This window comes from Dendrobates tinctorius, unplaced genomic scaffold (assembly GCF_039654945.1).
Source record: "Dendrobates tinctorius isolate UK_male_01 unplaced genomic scaffold, ASM3965494v1 ptg000104l, whole genome shotgun sequence".
Classification (NCBI taxonomy): domain Eukaryota; kingdom Metazoa; phylum Chordata; class Amphibia; order Anura; family Dendrobatidae; genus Dendrobates; species Dendrobates tinctorius.
In genome coordinates, this window is record NW_027361772.1 from 3,898,274 (window position 1) to 3,917,425 (window position 19,152).

General features: G+C 43.1%; 1 protein-coding gene across 1 annotated transcript; it reads left to right on the forward strand.

Moving 5' to 3' along the window:
• The first annotated feature begins 5,865 nt into the window (after positions 1-5,865).
• LOC141100268 (caspase-7-like) lies at positions 5,866-12,775 on the forward strand. Its single transcript, XM_073588610.1, has 5 exons — positions 5,866-5,995; positions 10,103-10,319; positions 11,883-12,055; positions 12,145-12,274; positions 12,510-12,775. The coding sequence occupies exons 2-5, from the start codon at positions 10,112-10,114 to the stop codon at positions 12,728-12,730; spliced, it is 732 nt and encodes a 243-aa protein (XP_073444711.1). The 5' UTR covers positions 5,866-5,995; positions 10,103-10,111; the 3' UTR covers positions 12,731-12,775.
• The last annotated feature ends 6,377 nt before the right edge of the window (positions 12,776-19,152 follow it).

Genomic DNA, 19,152 nt, shown 5'->3' on the forward strand with positions numbered 1-19,152 from the left:
GCGTGAAAAGAAAAAATCATATTTTTTCCACAAACATGATCGTTTCGTCCCCAATTTTTTATTCTCTCAAAGGTAGCAGGAGAAATTGGACCCCAAAAGTTGTTGTCCAATATTTCCTGAGTAGGCTGATACCCTATATGTGGGGGCGACCACTGTTTGGGCGCACGGCAGGGCTCGGAAGGGAAGCAGCGCCATTTGACTTTTTCAACCTAAAGTTGGCTGGAATTGAGATTGGACGCCATGTTGCATTTGACGAGCCCCCAATGTGCCCAAACAGTGGAAACCCCCCACAAGTGACCCCATTTTGGAAACTAGACGCCCTAAGGAACTTATCTAGATATGTGGTGAGAACTTTGAACCCCCAAGTGTTTCACTAAAGGTTATACTGCCCAGGCGTGAAAATAAAAAATCCTATTTTGTGCCCTCAAAAATGATTGTTTAGTCCCCAATTTTTAATTTTCCCAAGCGTAACAGGAGAAATTGGACCCCAAAAGTTGTTGTCCAATTTGTCCTGAGTACGCTGGTACCCCATATGTGGGAGAAAACTACTGTTTGGGCACACGTCGGGGCTCAGAAGGGAAGAAGTGACGCTTTGGAATGCAGACTTTGATGGAATGGTCTGCGGGCGTCATGTTCCGTTTGCAGAGCCCCTGATGTGGTTAAACAGTAGAAACCCCCCACAAGTGACCCCATTTTGGAAACTAGACCCCCTATGGAACTTATCTAGATATGTGGTGAGAACTTTGAACCCCCAAGTGTTTCACTAAAGTTTATACTGCCCAGGCATGAAAATAAAAAATCCTATTTTGTGCCCACAAAAATGATCGTTTAGTCCCCAATTTTTAATTTTCCCAAGGGTAAGAGGAGAAACTGGACTCCAAAAGTTGTTGTCCAATTTGTCCTGAGTACGCTGGTCCCCATATGTGGGAAAAAAACTGTTTAGGCACACGTTGGGGGTCGGAAGGGAGTGACGTTTTGGAATGCAGACTTAGATGGAATGGTCTACGGGCGTCATTTTCCATTTGCAGAGCCCCTGATGTGCCTAAACAGTGAAAAAAAAGCACAAATGACATTGTTTTGGAAACTAGACCCCCAAGGAACTTATCTAGATGTGCCCCAACTAATCTATTGTTTCCGGTAAAGTAATTTAGTAGTGCATTGAGGTGTGGTACAATTTGAAGCAATCCTTCATACACAGGCCAGGTTTTCCGGGGCAGGTGTCGCATTGATAAATGGTATCCTTGCGTATTCCGTTTTTGTAACACACTCGGCACCTTTTTTGTGATTTACCTCTTTTTGCAGTTTGCGGGACCTCCCCCGGGAAATGCTGACCTAGTACAATATGAGCACCTTCAGTTCCGGAAGTTCTGGGGCCCGCTCCTTCCAGAGTGCCAAACATCAGGGCCTTAACCACTACCTCCTGGAACTTAAGGTACGAGGTATCGGTGTGGTGTGCACATTGTGGCAGCAGGAATGCGTTGAGCATTGCCAATTGGACGATGTGCACAGCCAGCTTTCTGTACCACACCTTGGCCTTTCTCAAAGCATTGTACGGTTGGAGGAGTTGATCGGAGCAATCAACGCCCCCCATGTTTTTATTGTACCCCAGCACACATTCAGGTTTGCTGACCTGTGCAGAGGTACCTCGTACAGTGCTGAGGGCGCTGCCATCACCGTGTATGTTGGTCAAGAGAAAGACATCCTTCTTGTCCTTGTACTTGACCACCAGCAGGTGGTCGCTACATTGGGCCCTGCTCTCACCTTTTTGGAGCATCTGCCCTAGTAGCGTCTTCGGGAGGCCTCTCTGATTTTTGCGGACAGTACCACAAGCTGCGGTACCTCGCGCAGAGAGGGATTTGTAGAGTGGGACACTGGTATAAAAGTTATCAGTGTAGAGGTGATAACCTTTATCCAGCAGTGGGTGCACCAAATCCCACACAATTTTCCCACTCACTCCCAGGTCAGGAGGACACTCAGGGGGTTCAATCCTGGTGTCCTTTCCTTCGTACACTCTAAACTTGTGGGTGTACCCTGAGGTACTCTCACACAGCTTATAGAGTTTGATTCCATACCTGGCCCTCTTACTGGGCAGGTATTGACGGAATCCGAGCCTTCCCTTGAAATGGACCAAGGACTTATCCACGCAGATGTTCCTTTGGGGCACGTACACTTCAGTAAACTTTTTGTTGAAGTGTTCGATGACCGGCCGAACTTTGAACAGACGGTCAAAGTTGGGGTCATCTCGTGCGAGACACTGTGCATTATCGTTATAATGCAGAAACTTGTGGATGGCCTGAAAACGCGTCCGGACCATGACCATTCAGAACACTGGAGTGTTGTATAAAATATCAACACTCCAATATTGCCGAATTTCAGGCTTCTTCAGGATACCCATGTGGAGGACCAGGCCCCAAAACTGCGTCATTTCAACTGCGTCCACAGGAGACCAGTTAGTATAGGATGAACGCGGGTTTGCTCCAAAAATTGCCGAGCGTACAAATTAGTTTGCTCCACCATGAGGTTAACAAAATCCTTAGAGAAAAAGACTTTGAAAAAGTCAATTTCTGTGAGGCCAGTGGTGTCAAACTTGATTGCTGATTCTGCCACAAAATCAGGAAACGGTGGCTCGTAATTTTCGGGGGGCGAGGTCCACACAGGGTCTGCTGAATCAGCTGCGGGCATGATGGGCGCTGCCTCATCTTCTGTCATGGAGCGTCTGCGTGGCGGTTCCGCAGGACCCGCGGAGGAAGATGAGGAGGGGGAAGAGGATGAAGAATCCGAAAAATAAAGAAAAGTCGGATCGTCATCCTCGCTATCAGTGTCGGAGGCAAGTAAAGCATATGCCTCCTCCATTGAATAGCGCCGTTGGGAGAAACGTGATGGGCGGGACATTTTTTTGTGTAAATATGGTGCTTGGGTGTACTTTATTTATAACTGTGTATGTGGTGGGGGGGCTAGTGATTGGTGCACACTATTCTGTAAGAAAAAGCTAAAAGGAAATGGGGAGCAAAATACCTGTGAAAAAGTCTAAAACAGCAGGTCCTAGATATGATAAGTGAACGGCGTCACTTATCAAAATTTAGTGGCTGCTGGATGTGTGCATAGGGGTGGCTCAAAGGGGGGAGGTGAAAAAGAAAAATGGAAAACAGCCGGCACGAACTTTGATAAGTGAATTGCGTCACTTATCAAAATTCAGCGGCTGCTAAATGTGCACACGGAAACGGCGCAAAGGGGGGTAAAAAGAGGGGGCTGGGGGGATTGGGTTGGATGAATAGAGATCGGGCAGGGATCAACAGTAAGGGTTGTAGTTAGGTGGCACAAAAAGGGGTGAAAAAAATGAAAAACTGCAGGCACAAGCTCTGATAAGTGATGTGTGTCACTTATCAAAGTTTTGCGGCTGCGGGATGTGTGTGCGGAGGTGGCGCAAAGGGGGCTAAGGAAAACGAGTCCGAGTGTTGATTGGTGAACTGCGTCACCAATCAACGCTCGGCGGCTGCGCACGGAGGTGGCACAAAAGTGGGGTGGAGGGGGGTAAAAATAGGGGGATGGGGGATTGGGGTGGATGAAGAGAGATTGGGCAGGGATCAGTTAGGGTTGTAGTTAGGTGGCACAAAGGGGGGTGAAAAAAATGAAAAACGGGATGTGTGCGGAAGTGGCGTAAAGGGGGCTAAGGAAAAAAAAGCGAGCACAAGTGTTGATCGGTGAATTGCGTCACCGATCAACGCTCGGCGGCTGCGCACGGAGGCGGCGCAAAAGGGGGGGTGGAGGGGGGAAGAAGATAGATTGGGGGGGTGAAGATAGATTGGGCAGGGGATCAGGGATCAATTAACACTTACAGTTGTAGTTTTCTTTCTTTTTTCTTCTGCAGGAATTGTGATGCTACAAGCTGTGGCACCACAATACCCAGCACAGGAGCTCTTGCTGCATCTGACCTCTCTGCAGGAATCCTCAGCTAGAGTGAGGACCCCTGCAGACAGGTCAGACAGGTCAGGGGCAGGTCACAGAGCGGTCACATCGCTGCTGTGACCTGTCATTGGTGGGATCGAATAATTACATCGATCCCACCCTTCCCTGCTCTGCCTGGTGACCATGGTAACTACCTAGGATCGGAACTCACAGCTCCGATTCCTAGGCAGGTCATGGCCAGGTCATCAGCAGGGCACAGAGCGATCACAGCGTGACCGCAGCTGTGCCCTGTGGCTGGCGCGATCGCCGATCTAATCGATCGCGCCAACCACTTCCTGCTGGGCCTGTCCTAGGCTCCGGCCTAGGATCGGTGCTATTACAGCACCGATCCGGGCCGGTACCGGCAGGACACAGTGGCGCGATCGCGCCAATCTGGGGGCTTTTCTCCGGTGCCTGGCGTTGCCAGGCACCAGTCCTAGGATCCAGTACATCGGTACTCAATCCTAGCCTAGGGTCCTGTTGTTTCAGCCAATCTGATTGGCTGAAACAAAGAGAAGCACTGTGATTGGCTGTTCTGAATTGAACAGCCAATCACAGCTCACAAAGGGGCGGGCCAGGGCGGAGACTGCCCGGGATGCCGAGGCCATCTATCCTGAGGTAAGATGGCGTCGGCATTTTAATGTGATCACCGCGACTTAAGTCGCGATGTCGCATTAAAGGTCATGACGTACTATTCCGTCCATGGGACTTAGGTCCCAGGTCACATGGACGGAATAGTATGTCCATTGTAGGAAAGGGGTTAAAGGCCATGTTCACACAATGCGACATTTTTTGCCATAATATTCTAAAATTATTGTACAAAATGACACAATTTTACCAGAAATACAAATTTTAGCTACCGTAATAATTGCTAAAGATGAACTGATCATCCTGAGATCATTCACGAATTAGAAACTTTTCGAAAAAAAACAAAATCATTTGTTCAAATTTTTTAATGAGTGGCTGATCCTTTTAGTTAAAATTTTCAGTTTAATCAATTTTAGGCCGAGGTTACACTTGTGAGTGTGATGCGAGAAACTCGAGCGAGTCTCTTGCATCAACACCCGGCGCTGCTGCCGGCACTCGAACCGGAGTGTGTGTCTGCATAGAAATACATGCAGCTGAACGCTCTTGTCTGAGTGCCGGTGGCAGTGCTGGGTATTGATGCAAGAGACTCGAGTGAGTTTCTCACATCACACTCGCAAGTGTGACCCCAGCCTTAGACTAAGGCTTCATTGAGACATCCGTGATTTTTCTCACATGCAAAAAGTACAGATTTTCATCATCATTTGGTCAGTGTGTAAGTTTTTATCATCAGTTGTTCATCAGTCATTTTCTCACATTTTCTCATATGCTTAATTACCTCCGGCCCTCCCACAGAAAATAAACATCCGTGCGGTCCACGTTCAACTCTGCAGTGACACTTTAAAATGCATGTTTTAAAATCCTGGAAAACAGGATTCGGACTTATGCGTCAACTGGGGCATAGACTATAATGGTATCGACAGAGTGAACATGCTCTCTGCCATGCATCGTTTTCGGGCATGTACACCTGCTGAAGACGGACACTCAGGCATAGTAGACTGCGGGCATTAAAATCTGAATAGAATACGTACGTATAAAACTGATGTCTGAATGAGGCCTAATGAGTAGTGGAAGACTTCTATGACGTGTATTCACACCCTGCGACCATACTGCTGTTTTGCCTCTGCTTGCAGAAAATATCCTTTCACCCACACCCTGTATTTGCAACTTTACTCCAGCGTTAACCTGAAAGGACAGGTGAGTCTGCAGTTTAGGGAGTTTTCGAGGTACAAGTAATTGAACCCATAAATATATTATTTCTGCTAGAAAATCACGAGGAATCACAGGGTAATGGCTATCAACCCATAAAAGATATAATTAGGGCAGATAACAGCTCCGAGCTTTTACTTTGCTGACAGGAAGAGTGACACCTGGCTTTATAACCCGCCCAGCCTGACACTCCTTACATACATAAGTCATAGCCGGCTGTACAGAAGCCACAGTATTGAAGGAGTGCAGGCTGCAGGTAACCATTTTTAGAAGTCTTCCCTGGGAATGTATTTCTTCCATAATTATGGTGTGTTAGGTTGTTTTATGCATCAATGTTCTCTATAGCATTTTTTTGTAGCTTGATTCCATCAGCCACTTGATAGATGAAAGGGGCGAGGAGCTGACCGTATTATTACTTTTATGGATCCTCTATTGTGTTTTATTGGAATAAAGTGTAGGTGGCCGTGCTATTCGTGTTCATAATGCAAGTATGACAGGAGATTACTGCTCGGAAAAAAATATTCATGTGCTAATTATGTAATGTGTATGCAGGGCGTGCTGGGTGTTGTGCCAATTTCTGATCTATGGAAAGTTTTATTAGTAACATCACTACAAGTTATTTTACGACTGAGGTTCAAGGGCTGATTTTGCTCAAAATTTTGGTTGGGGTACATGCACATGATGCCTATTCTGCCTGGGGTTAAAAAAAAAGCTTAGTCGAAAAATTCACAGCAATGTCTAAGGCTGTGTGCACACGATGCAGATTTGCAGCGGATCCGCAGTGGATTTTACCTCACAGAAACGTTGCATATCCGCATTGTGATGTACAGTAGCCTTAAAATCAATGAAAAAAAAAAAAAACGCTGTGCAGACGCTGCGGATTTTTCAGCGCGGTTTTCCTGCGGTGCAAAATACGCAGCATGTTACTACTTTTGTGCGGTTTTCCACCTCCCCTGTGTCCAAATCCGCAGGGGGAAAACCGCGATGGAAAACCGCATGAAAAACCACAGGAAAAATGGAAGAAATCCGCAGGAAAAATGCAGGTCATTTGACCTGCGGATTTCTTCCATTCTGCGCGGAAAAATCCGCAGGGCTAAAAAGACCGTCTGCACTCAGCCTAAGGCTACGTGCACACGCTGCGGATTGGGTTGCGGATTTGGCCGCGCGGATATTGTAAAATCCGCAGGTAAATCTGCAGGTCAAAAGTCCTGCGATTTTTATCTGCGGATTGCCCTGCGGTTTTTCATCTCCACAATGGAGGAGATGGCAAACCGCAGCGGAATCCGCAGAAAGAATTGACATATCAATTCTTTCTGCGGTTTCAAAACCGCAGGAAAACCGCGCTGAAAAATCCACACCGTCTGCACTGCGGTTTTTGATTCCCATAGGGAATCATGGTACTGTACACCGCAGCAAAAACTGCTGCGGACCCGCAGCGGCCAAAACCGCTGCGGAACCGCAGCAGAATCCGCAGCGTGTGCACATACCCTTAGACTTGTGCACATGTTCTGTCTTTTGTAACTTCTTATAACAGCTTCAAGTTTCGAAAGCTGTGAAACGGCTAAAAGAAGTGATCGGACTTTCGTTTTGGAGGTCGCCAGTTTATATACAGAATTAAAAAAAAAAAAAAGAGAAAGCCGGTGGCAAAGGTGCCGTAATGGATTTAGAAACTCGGCTTCTAAATGATGCAGCATCAACTGTTAGAAAGTATTTGGTCTAGTAAAAAAAAAAAAATTATGCTAATAGTTGCGCTGGATCCAGGAAAAAAAATAGATGAAATACAGATGGTTTAAGGGGTGAGTCTGATCTGATAAGACTAACATATGCTGCCCCTTTTCACAGTTTGTGGGTGACAAAAAACCAATACACACATATGTAAAATATGCTTGCCTCAGCCTGGCCTAAAACTTGACCAGATTACGGAGAAATTCTATATCTGGGCCGACTTGTCGCAAGAGCAAAACCTTTAAGCCATTTCGAGTGTTCGGTCAGTATTTTACCTCAGTATTAGTAAGCCAAAACCGGGAGCGGAACAATCAGAGGAAAAGTATAATAGAAACCAGTCTCCACTTCTGGATTTATCACCCACTCCTGGTTTTGGCTTACAGATACTGAGGTAAAATACTGACCGTGTGAACATGGCTTTACCCATATACGTGAACTGTTTTCAAAGAGCATTGGAGTCACCCTATAATAAATTGTGCTCCTGTGCTGGACCTTGTTTTGAGTTCCCAAGTACTAATTTCGACGCTCATTTCACCGATCCTTCTATGACTCTGGCAATATCCCTCCCCACACACATCCTTCGCTAGCATTATGCTACCTAAGGCCTGTTTCACACTTCCGTTTTTTCAAATCCGTCAAAATCCGTTGTTTTCCGTAAAAAAACGGATCCGCCATTTTTTGCAGGATCCGTTTTTTTTGTCCCATAGACTTCCATTACGGTTACCGCGGATCCGTCAAAAAAACGGATCCGTTTTTTAAAAAACGGATCCGTTTGCATCAGTTTCCGTCAAAAAAACGGAAACGGATCCGTTTGGCGGACACAAAAACGGAAGTGTGAAACAGGCCTTAGGGATTGTTTTCTCCAATAATAATGGGGGGGAAAAGACCACCTTAGACTTAACCCACACTCTCCAGGAAACCTGCTTCAAAATTGGCAATACATACTGTATTGTCTAGGCAAGGAAGGTGCCATAGGCCTTGGGAAAAGTAACAATGATCATACTGGCTTTACAAAATAATGCAAAAAAAGTGCTGAATTTAATTTTTCAATTTATGGTTTTGCAATTACTACTTTTTATTATTGGATGGGGGGGTGTTAAGTGTCGGTATTCTTATAATGCGCATGTATTACAAATGTTCTTTGTATTATGGTGTATTTTTCTCCGGAGGACACAACAGGCCCTGGGCGCCACAGAATAGTTCAGTTGCTGCTGTCATTCTTCATCAGATCCAAGAGCGATGTTGCTTGTCAAGACAATATTTCAGTGACAAGTTGCATTATGTTGAATGAAATTCTGTTTAATATCCGTTTCCATTACTGGCTGAGACCGGAAAGTGTCATTTACAGAAATCCACATTTTTCTTGCACATCCTCCAGAGATGTTCTGATCAGTGACAGGCCAGCACCGCTCTGGGCTATTTCGGGACTACGTTTTACCCGAGTCTTGCTCAGCAGCTCCGTGTAACAGAGCTTTTGCCGTAACTGATGAAATGTTAATAGAGGCAAAAAAGTCAACCATTAATACTTTATTTGTGATATGGATTCTCTAGGTTCCTATAACTTCCAATTATTTCAATAGTGGTGACAACACATACTGAAAATGGACACTGAGGTCCCACCAATATCCAACATTGCCATAGGATCCACGTTAGCAGACCTCATGGGTCAGACTTCTGACAAGTCATGGGTAGGAACCCGGCAGCAAGTCTTTAAATTTTCTTTTAGCACCTCCTCAAGTGAAAGGGAGTATTACAGCTGCCCATAAAAATGTTTTTTTTAGATCATTATAAACATATTGGGTCATCCAGAGAAAAGGAGATGCTTTGTAAACCTCATCTCAACTTTAGCAAATTGATGGAGCTCCAAAATAAATGTCTAGTAATAGTTTGAACGATTATATGTGTGACCATACGGTTGGGTAAGTTTCCTAAAACTGACCTACAATGAGCTCCGACTAGACTAGAACAGCAACATTTATTACAGTGGTATGTGCTTAATATTAAATTTGGGCACTCTTTGAAGCTCACTAGCGATCATTTAGCGATGCACCAGCGATCCTGACCGGGTAGGATCGCTGGTGCATCGCTAAATGTAAAAGGGCCTTTACACTGTTTAGTCTACCTTCACACCATCTCAAGGTTGACCACTTTTTTTTTGTGCCAAGCTTTGGAGTACTGTAATTTGGCTAATTTTATATGCCCCTGCATATATCCTGCTAAGCCATGCCCCCTTGTCAAAGAAGAAGCAAGAAATGTCTAAAATGCTTGGATTTATTTAAACCATGATTCTGGCTCCTTTTCAATAGTATATATGCCCTTTTATCTTATCCTACTGTTTTATCCTAGTCCTTCAGATTTACATTCTGTTCCTAGATGACGGCTATCACAGCCAGAGCAGGAACATTTTTTTGCTGATAACACACATGACTTTGACACCTAGGCGATAATCCAAAGGACAGGCCAAAATTTGGGAAGAAGTGTTTGCAGGAATACTTGTTTCCAAATTATAAGCCTATCTAAACAGGCCGGCAATTCCCCAAAGAACAATCAAAACGCTCATTCGTCGTGTGAGATTATTTTTATTTTTTTTCTATTTAATCTTAATACTGACTTTTTTTCTCACTTGTGTTTTTCTTAGTGATTCATCATGTCGAATGCTTCCAAGCCCCGCGCTGTTATTATCGGCATTACAGAGTTTCACCCACGATCAGGGGACAGTGGTACCATATTACCGCCCCGGAAAAGTGTCAAGCATGACATAAAACGCCTTCACAGAGTACTTTCCAGTCTTGGATTTGCTGTATCTCTTTATACAGACATCAGTGGCAACGAGATCAGAGAAATCTACCAGAAAGGTAATGGAGACGGTTTAGAGAGCTCTCACAAAATTACTCTACGCCAACAGAGGGGGCGCTATATAAGCAAAAAATACAATTTAAAATGACTTTTCCTCTAAACTGACAGGTCTAATTTTGACAGCATGCAAAACAGAAGCCGCGGAGACACCATCACGTGTTTCTCAACGCAAGCAATGACCAGCCAGGTCTTTCCCGGGAAGCAACAACCACGGGAAGGGCAGTCTCCAATGAAGTCCTTCCCGGGCAAAGACCTGGCTGGTCATTGCTTGCGTTGAGAAACATGTGATGGTGTCTCCGCGGCTTCTGTTTTGCATGTTTTACATATTTCCCATAAGGGATGGGGGCATTGCTCTAGAATCACTGCGTTGAGAAACACGTGATGGTGTCTCCGCAGTGTCGGATGTTGATCTCCATGAGTTCATTCATCCTCCTCTTCATAATTTTGACAGCAGTGATGGTCTCTAATCTGTGTTCTAGCATTCACAGAGCAAATTAGGTATTGTCATTGCCTAATGGGTTGTTGGGTTCTTTAGAGAAATCCAGTACAGGATAAGATCAGAAATAAGCCACAAGAGGGGAGAGGGGTAAAAAGGAAGTAAATTAGGATAAAGGAGGAAGAGGACCTCTTCAAGAGGAGGAATACGAAGTGTTTCTCAGCTGCAATAGTTAGATTTTTAGGCAAACTTGTTGACTACCTCAGAACTTCCAGAAATAATGGGAGGCCTACTGGGCTCCCTGAAAAGTCTACAAATTTACCTGGCTGGTCCGAGCCATTCTAAAAACTCCTTTAAATCAACTTTTCTGTGAGACTTCTTCTTTCCATGTGGAGGAGAACAAGGCTTGGAGATTTAGGACATGGGTATGGAGGGGTGTGACTTCAGAAAAGGGACATAGCAAAAGCCCGACTGGCTTCCTCCCCCAGATTCTTGCCATGAAAAGTTGGCAAGTATGGAGATTTTTAGAATTTCCATCCAGGGGGAGGGAAGAATAGTTTTTCTTAGAAAAGGTGCCGGTAATGAAAGGAAAATAGAACAGTTCAGTTTTATTTTTATTAATAATTAGACCAATTATGGATTCATTTAAATGGGGACTGTGTGCGCTAATGCGCCAGTGTGGGTTTTGCATTTCTTGGCTGAGATTTTTGTATTTGTGATTTATGAGTAGAGATGACCAAATGGAGTTTGCTTCGAATTTCACAAAATGATCGGATTTGCTTGATTACGGTTAGGGACACTATGGCATTTAAAAAAAAAAAAAAAACAACAAAAAAACCTAATTGCTTGTACTTGCATTGTAGCTTCCCTCCCGATTCCCTGATGGCTGCTTCCTCACTCTGGTCTTCTCTTCTGCCTTCACTCCAGCACCCCAGGCGCAGATGAGGCCTCGAGGGACTTTGCATAAGATCTCATCTGTGCTAAAGAGTGAAGATAACTGTGGAAGAGAAGACTGGATCTGAAGGAAGCAAGTGAGCCAGCGGAGGAGACAGTGGAGAACTGCAGTGGCGGAACAGGTGAGGTTTAGATGTTTCATCGGTACCAGTAATCCTGATCTCTTCTGCAGAGAGTAAGAAGCCACAAGGTGATTGCTTTATCAGCATCCTCTCCAGCCATGGTGAAGAGGGCATCATATATGACTTTTATGGGGAGCCTGTTCTGCTGAGGGACCTCTATGACCTGATCTCACCACACAATAGCCCAGCGCTGGCAGGAATACCAAAGTTATTCTTCATACAGGTAATAATTGGCCCACGGGGATGGACTTGTCGGTGGGATTTCTCTATATTTGATATATATGGTATGATGCCTATTCTTTTTGGTTACAGGCATGCAGAGGAGGCAAACTAGATGAAGGCACAGAGCTTCAGACTGACAGCGCTCCGGTGCACATAAGTGCCTTCTCTCACATTGACTTCCTTCCCAGAGATACTGTGGTCATGTTTGCAAGCAGTGAAGGTACAGTAAAAGTATGATCGTACTTCTTAAAGCTGTAAGTTGGCCACTTAATGCTGAGGATAATATAATCATTAGTATCTGGAATATGGTACGGCCATCCTAGAAGTTGCAGAGGTCCATAGTCTAAGGCCGAATTTTGGTAGGAAAGGAAAATTCTAATTCCTATTAGGTTACAGTTGGTAGCACTGAACATTGATGTCTCTTTTAATCATTGTTTTATCCCTCTACTTTTCAGGATATGCAGCTTTCAATAATCCCTTGGGCTCTTTCTTCCTAAAGGCATTATATGACTTGCTAAATGGGAGTGAAAAGGATCTTGAACTGACTCAACTACTAACCCGCTTGGCTTATAGGGTAGCCTACAATTTCGAAAGTAACGGGAAGAATGGAGGTTGTAAAGAGATGCCGTGCTATATCACAAACCTTACTAGGGAGCTGTATCCATTCCGGAGATAGGAGAAAACTTGACCTGTTTCTTTACAATGAAGAGACTTGGCTAAAGGGTTTTTGGATGATACTTGATGCAAGGAATGGATGTCCAGAAAACACTGAACTCTACCTTGGCCTGAGCATGTAGCTACACGTACATGGCAGCGGTATAAATATTTGTCCCACTCTACCTACAACTACAGCCATGAAACCTCAAAGACCAACTGGCTAACAGTACAGAGGGTCAACTTCTTAAGGAGGATATGTCACTTGCCATAATTATGAATTTTTTTAGTTCTCTGATCTTATGCCTCTCTGTTTTTGATATGGTCCCATATTTCCTTTATATAAATCTAGGGATTTTTTTAGCCAAGGAAGTTTAGGTCCTTCTGAAGACGCCAACAGCGAAGAGTTGAGGACAGCACCCAGATGGATGCCAAAGATAGATTTATATGCAGGGAAAAATATTCAGAATTGAGAGTCCTCAGTGGTTGATACCTTTTAATGGCTAACTGAAAAGATGGTAACAAATTGCAAGCTTTTGAGACTACTCAGGTCTCTTCATCAGGCATTGACTAATGCAAAATCTGAAGTCAATGCCTGATGAAGAGACCTGCGTAGTCTAGAAAGCTTGCAATTTGTTACCGTCTTTTCAGTTAGTCATTAAAAGGTATCAACCACTGAGGACTCTCAATTCTGAATATTCTTCTATCTACTGGCTAACACGGTACAAAGATATAGATCTTTCTTGTATGCAGGGAAAAGATATCCATATCTCAGGAATCTTAGAAGACCAAAAGAAAAATCACGCCATTTTCAGGAGAACAGCAGAAATTACACTAGAAGAAAAAATTCCATATTTCTGGCAAGTGACAGGTAGTATTTATAAGAACCACAATATAAAACTACTAAAATGCATGTTTATCTGTCATCTATGTGCAATATCTTTCTTTTTTTTAAGAAAACATAAGCTGCTTATTTATTGTATAAATATTTATACAAAAGTTAATAAAATTTATTTTCTTAGCAAAAAAAAACAGCGGGTCCAAATATCATATTTTGCATTTGATAAGCTGGAACTGAAAAGTTTTTAGGGCATTTATAACTGAGGGTATATCGACCATTGAGAAAGATAATCCAGTCCAACTGATGTTGGAGAGAGTGGTCCCAGCCATAGTTGGTCCTATTCGCTTGGATATTGGGCAACAAGATACTATACAAAACTCCCTCTCAAAATTTACTTCATAATTTGCAACGATGTGGGAAATTGGTCCAAGAGTCATGGTGAAGGGAGAAACCAACACTAACACTCTCCATCCTGTCAACGAAAGGCTCATTTTGGTCTCGGCAATGGAGTCCCCTCTTCTATGTAAACTACTAATTGTTTGTGTTCCCTCAATCAGATTTTTCATAAGTATTTGCTTGGTGTGTCAGTTTTACAATCAGTGAATTTTTTTTTTAATTTCATTAACTGATCACAAAATATCCTACGGACATGTAAATAGTTCACCATAGACTTTAATGGGTACGTCTGTGAAAATCACGTGTATTACACGTACACTTGGTTCACTGATGTCTGAATGAGCCCTAAACCTTGTTTATAATAGAAAATAATCTTGAAAATAAATGGGTGGTCCCATCTGTGAATCTTACGACATTGTTTATGATATGCTATACAGTGGCTTGTGAAAGTATTCACCCCAATGCAGTTTCATGTTTTGCTACCCCATAACCTTGAATTTTTTTTATTTTTTTTTGAGTACTTGCATCAGTTCATGTAAAGAAGATGCCTACAACTGTGTGTGAACATTTCGTTTTCTTTTTTATTGTGAAGCAAACAACAAATAGAACAAAATAACTGAAAACTACAGTGTGCATAACTATTCACCCCCTAAAGTCCTTTTGTGGCAATTGAAGTTGAAAGTAGCTTTGGATAAGTCTCTATGAGCTTTCCACTGAGATTTTTGCCCATTCCTCAAGTCTAAACTGTTCCCTCCCCTTCAATATTGCTTTTCACCTGAGGAAACTGTCTATCTTCAAGTCTGACTACAGATTCTCAATTGGATTAAGGTCTGGGCTTTGACTAGGCCACTCCAAAACATTTACATGCTTCCCCTTAAACCACTCGAGTGTTGCTTTAACAGTAAGCTTTGGGTAATTGTCTTGTTTGAAAGTGAAGCTCCGTCTCAAATCACTGACCGACTGAAACCACTTCTTTGCTCAAGAATATCCCAGTATCTCGCACCATCCATCTTCCCCCTCCACTCAGACCATTTTTCCCTGTCTCTTTTGCTGAAAAACATCCCCACAGCATGATGCTGCCACTGCTATGTTTCACTGTGGGGATGGTGTTCTTGGGATGATGAGCTGCATTGATTTGGCACCAGACATACAGCTCTGGCAAAAATTAAGAGACCACTGCAAAATTTTCAGTTTCTCTGATTTTTCTCCTTATAGGTATATTTTTGAGTAAAATGTAAACTGCTCTTTTATTCTATAAACTACTGACAACATGTCTTTGAATTTCCAACCACTAAATTTTGTATTTATTTTCAGAAAATGATAAATGGTCAAAAGAGCAAAAAAAGCTTTGCTTGCAGACCTCAAATAATGCTAAGAAAACAGGGTTATAATCATTTAGAAACAACAATACTAATGTTTTAACTTAGGAAGAGTTCAGAAATCAATATTTTGTGGAATATCCATGATTTTTAATCACAGCTTTCATGAATCTTGGCATGCTTTCCACCCGTCTTTCACACTGCTTTTTGGTGACCTTTATGCCACTCCTAGTACAAAAATTTAAGCAGTTCTTTGTTTGACTTATGACTATCCATCTTCCTCTTGATTACATTCCATAGGTTTTCAATGGGGTTCAGGTCTGGAGATTGGGCTGGCCATGACAGGGATTTGATGTGGTGGTCCTTCATCCACACATTGATTGACCTAGCTGTGTGGCATGGCGCATTGTCCTGCTGGGAAAAAAAACAGTCCTCAGAGTTGAGGAACATTGCCTGAGCAGAAGGAATCAACTGTTTTTCCAGGATAACCTTGTATGCGGCTTGATTCATACATCCTTCGCGAAGATTAACCTGCCCAATTCTGGCCATGCTGAAGCATCCCCAGATCATCACCGATCCTCCACCAAATTTCACAGTGGGTGCAAGACACTGTGGCTTGTATGCCTCTCCAGGTCTCCGTCTAACCATTCGACGACCAGGTGTTGGGGAAAGCTGAAAATTAGACTCGTCAGAGAAGATTACTTTACTCCTGTCCTCTATGGTCCCATCCGTATGGTCTTTGGCAAACTTCAGCCTGGCTCTCCTTTGCTTCTCTTTGATGAAAGGCTTTTTTCTAGCTTTACATGAATTGTGCCCTGCCTATAGGAGCCTGTCACAAACTGTTCTTGCCTTGCACTTCACCCCAGCAGCCATTTGTCATTCCTTTTTTTTTTTTTTTTTAGGTCACTTGATGTCATCCTGCGGTTTCTGAGTGATATTCGAATAAGATGACGGACATCCCGGTCAGTGGAGAGTCGTTTTCACCCTCTGTTGGTCTGTAGCTTTGTTGTCCCCAATGTCTTCTGCTTGACCTTGTTGTAATGGACTGCCGTCTTAGAAATTTTGAAGATGGAGGCAACATGACGCTCACTGTATCCCTCTGCTAGTAAAGCGAGAATTCTTTTCAACTCCATTGGCATGGTTAAAAGTTATTTTTTCATTCCTATTACTTTTGAGATATTACTAGCACTTGTTTTGCCATCCAGCTTGTCCTATTGCAAGAGGATTGTGAACACCACAGCAGGGTTTTTTTTTTATACTTTCCTTCGTTAAATAAGATTTAGTTCAGGTGATCACCTAGTCAGAAGCACATTAAGTAGAATGAGGTGTACTCTGGTTGGAATTCAACTGACATTGGAATGGAATGTCTGTCAGACATGTAGAGAAGCTGATTTTTATAAAACTGTGCAGTGATCTCTTAATTTTTGCCAGAGCTGTAGTTTACCTTGGTGACCAAAAAGTTAACATTTGGTATGATCTGACCATAGCATCTTCCTCCATACATTTGGGGAGTCTCCCACATCTTTTGGCAAAGTCCAAATGGAGCATTACAATTTTGGTAGGTAAGTGTTTTGTTGTGTTTTTTTCTTCTGCGCACTATTCCACAAAGGCCACCTTTTATGGAGTGTATGGCTTATTGTCGCCATATGGACAGATACTCCCAGTCTGCTTGGGAACTCTGCAGCTCCATCAGGGTTACCTTTGGTCTCTGTACTGTCTCTCTGATTAATGCCCTCCTTGCCTGGGCTGAGAGTTTTGGTGGGCGGCCCTCTAGACAGGTTTGTTGTGGTACCATACTCTTTCCACTTGATGATAATGGATTTTATGGTGCTCTTGGGGATCATCAGAGAATGGGAAAATTCTATAACCCAACCCTGACTTGGACTTCTTAAAAACTTTGTCCCTGACTTGTTTGGAGATTTCCTTGGTCTTCATGGTGTTTGGTTAGTAGTGCCTCTTGCTTTATGATGTTGCAGCCTCTGTGGACTTTCAGAGAAGGTAAAGTGGCAGGCTTGTGACATTTAGATTGCACACAGGTGGACTTCCTGTCACTAAGCGTGTGACTTACGAAGGTAATTGCTTGCACAGAATTTTTAGGGACTTCGTCAGAAAAGGGGTGAGTACAGATACACATGCCAACTTTTAGTTATTTGATCCCATAAATTTAATTTTATGCCTATATTTTTCCTCACTTCACTAACTTGGATTATTTAGTGCAGATACATCACACACAAATCTTGTAATGTAACAAAATAGGTAAAAAGCCAAGGAGGTGAACACTTTTGCAAGCCATTTTAAGTGTTCGATAAATGTAGGTCCCACTGCTGAAACTTGGGGAATGAAAATGGGGCCCTGGAGCATTCTAAAGAATAGAGAAGTGACTGTGTATATATTTTTAATGGTGTTCTTAAAATTTTGTAGTGTTCCCAATGACTTGAGCAGTATGCGCGGTCTACATAATGATAAAGGGCCAGGGCCCTATTCTCAAGATGGATAGGGGTCCAAAAGAGGAACACCCCAAAAGACTATTGTGGTATCTGTCTGAGATGTTTTAGTGAAACCTGAGCAGGAGGTTTGACATGATGACCCCGGAGGTCCCTTCCAACTCTAATGTTCTATGACCTGTCCATGACAAAACACAAAAACTGATATTTTCATAATTTTTAAGATTGATGGTAGACATAAGTCCATCAAGTTCCACCTATACCCATGCATGTTGATTCAGACCAAGACTGAAACCCCACGAGGCAGATGCCAATTGCTTCATATTAGGGGAAAAATTCCTTCCCGACTCCACATACGGCAATCAGACTAGTTCCCTGGATCACCACCCCATCACAGAATCTAGTGCCCATAACCTATAATATTATGTTTTTCAAAAAAATGTATCTAGGCTCTCAAACTTTTTTAGTTAATTGACCACTACAACATTATGCAGAAGAAAATGACCCCACTTTCAGGAGGTGGTGGGGGCTTAGTCAATGCTTTTTCTGCTTGCCAGTTATCTCCTTACAATTCGCACTGACACAGCACACTTTTGATGGCTTGTTCCTTCTCATCAAAGCTGTCATTGTGCATTGAAAGTAGTATCGCACATTTGGTGTGGCCCCCTTGCGTAACAAATCCTGCATCTATACATTTTTTTGCAATTGCTCATTAGACCTGTACACCAGCTTGGAGGCGTTTTATCTTGTTCTCACCTTGAATAGTTCTAACTCTGTTATGTTGGTGGGTTTTCTCCCATGGGCTGATCACTAAAGGGCCTTCTACAACATTTCTATTGCATTAAGCTGTGGACATTGACTTGACCAGGCTAAAACTTTAATATTATTCTCTGACCTTTACCCAATGTTTTTAAAACCAAAATTTCATAGGTAAAATAAAATACAACTTGGTTGTATCTCTGACAATTTTGGCTTGAAAGTGACGACGACCGAAAAATTGCTATGTATTTTTGTTGTTCCTGTGTATTTTTAAAGATGGAATAAAAGGGTTTGTTCATGGAGAGTAGTCTCGTAATTTGATCATTTGAAATATAACATGCCCACCAGTGTTGTTCATTGTCCTCCTGATGGTGGCCTCATGAATATTAGCATCAGATAATGTGAAAAAAGTCTTCAGTTGGCTAGCGGTTGCCTTGGGTTCCTTTGTGACCCTGCCGACTATTACCGACCCAGCGCTTTGGTATGTTTGTTCAAGTTTAGAAAAAAAACATGGCTGCTTTCTTCCAAAACCAGCGCCACACTGCATTGTGTCTGGTATTGCATCTCAACTCCTTCAAAGTGAATGGGACTGGATTGTAATATAAGGCAAAATCTGTGAACAGGGGTGGAGTGGTTTAAGAAGAGGTCAGCAGGGCCGCACTGGCAATTCTGTCAATTGCCATAT

Coding starts and splice junctions, on each gene's coding strand:
- LOC141100268 (XM_073588610.1), top strand. CDS start 10,112: ATGTCGAATGCTTCCAAGCCCCGCGCTGTTATTATCGGCATTACAGAG. Junction 10,320..11,882: donor CAGAGAAATCTACCAGAAAG/GTAATGGAGACG, acceptor TCTCTTCTGCAG/AGAGTAAGAAGCCACAAGGT. Junction 12,275..12,509: donor CATGTTTGCAAGCAGTGAAG/GTACAGTAAAAG, acceptor TCTACTTTTCAG/GATATGCAGCTTTCAATAAT.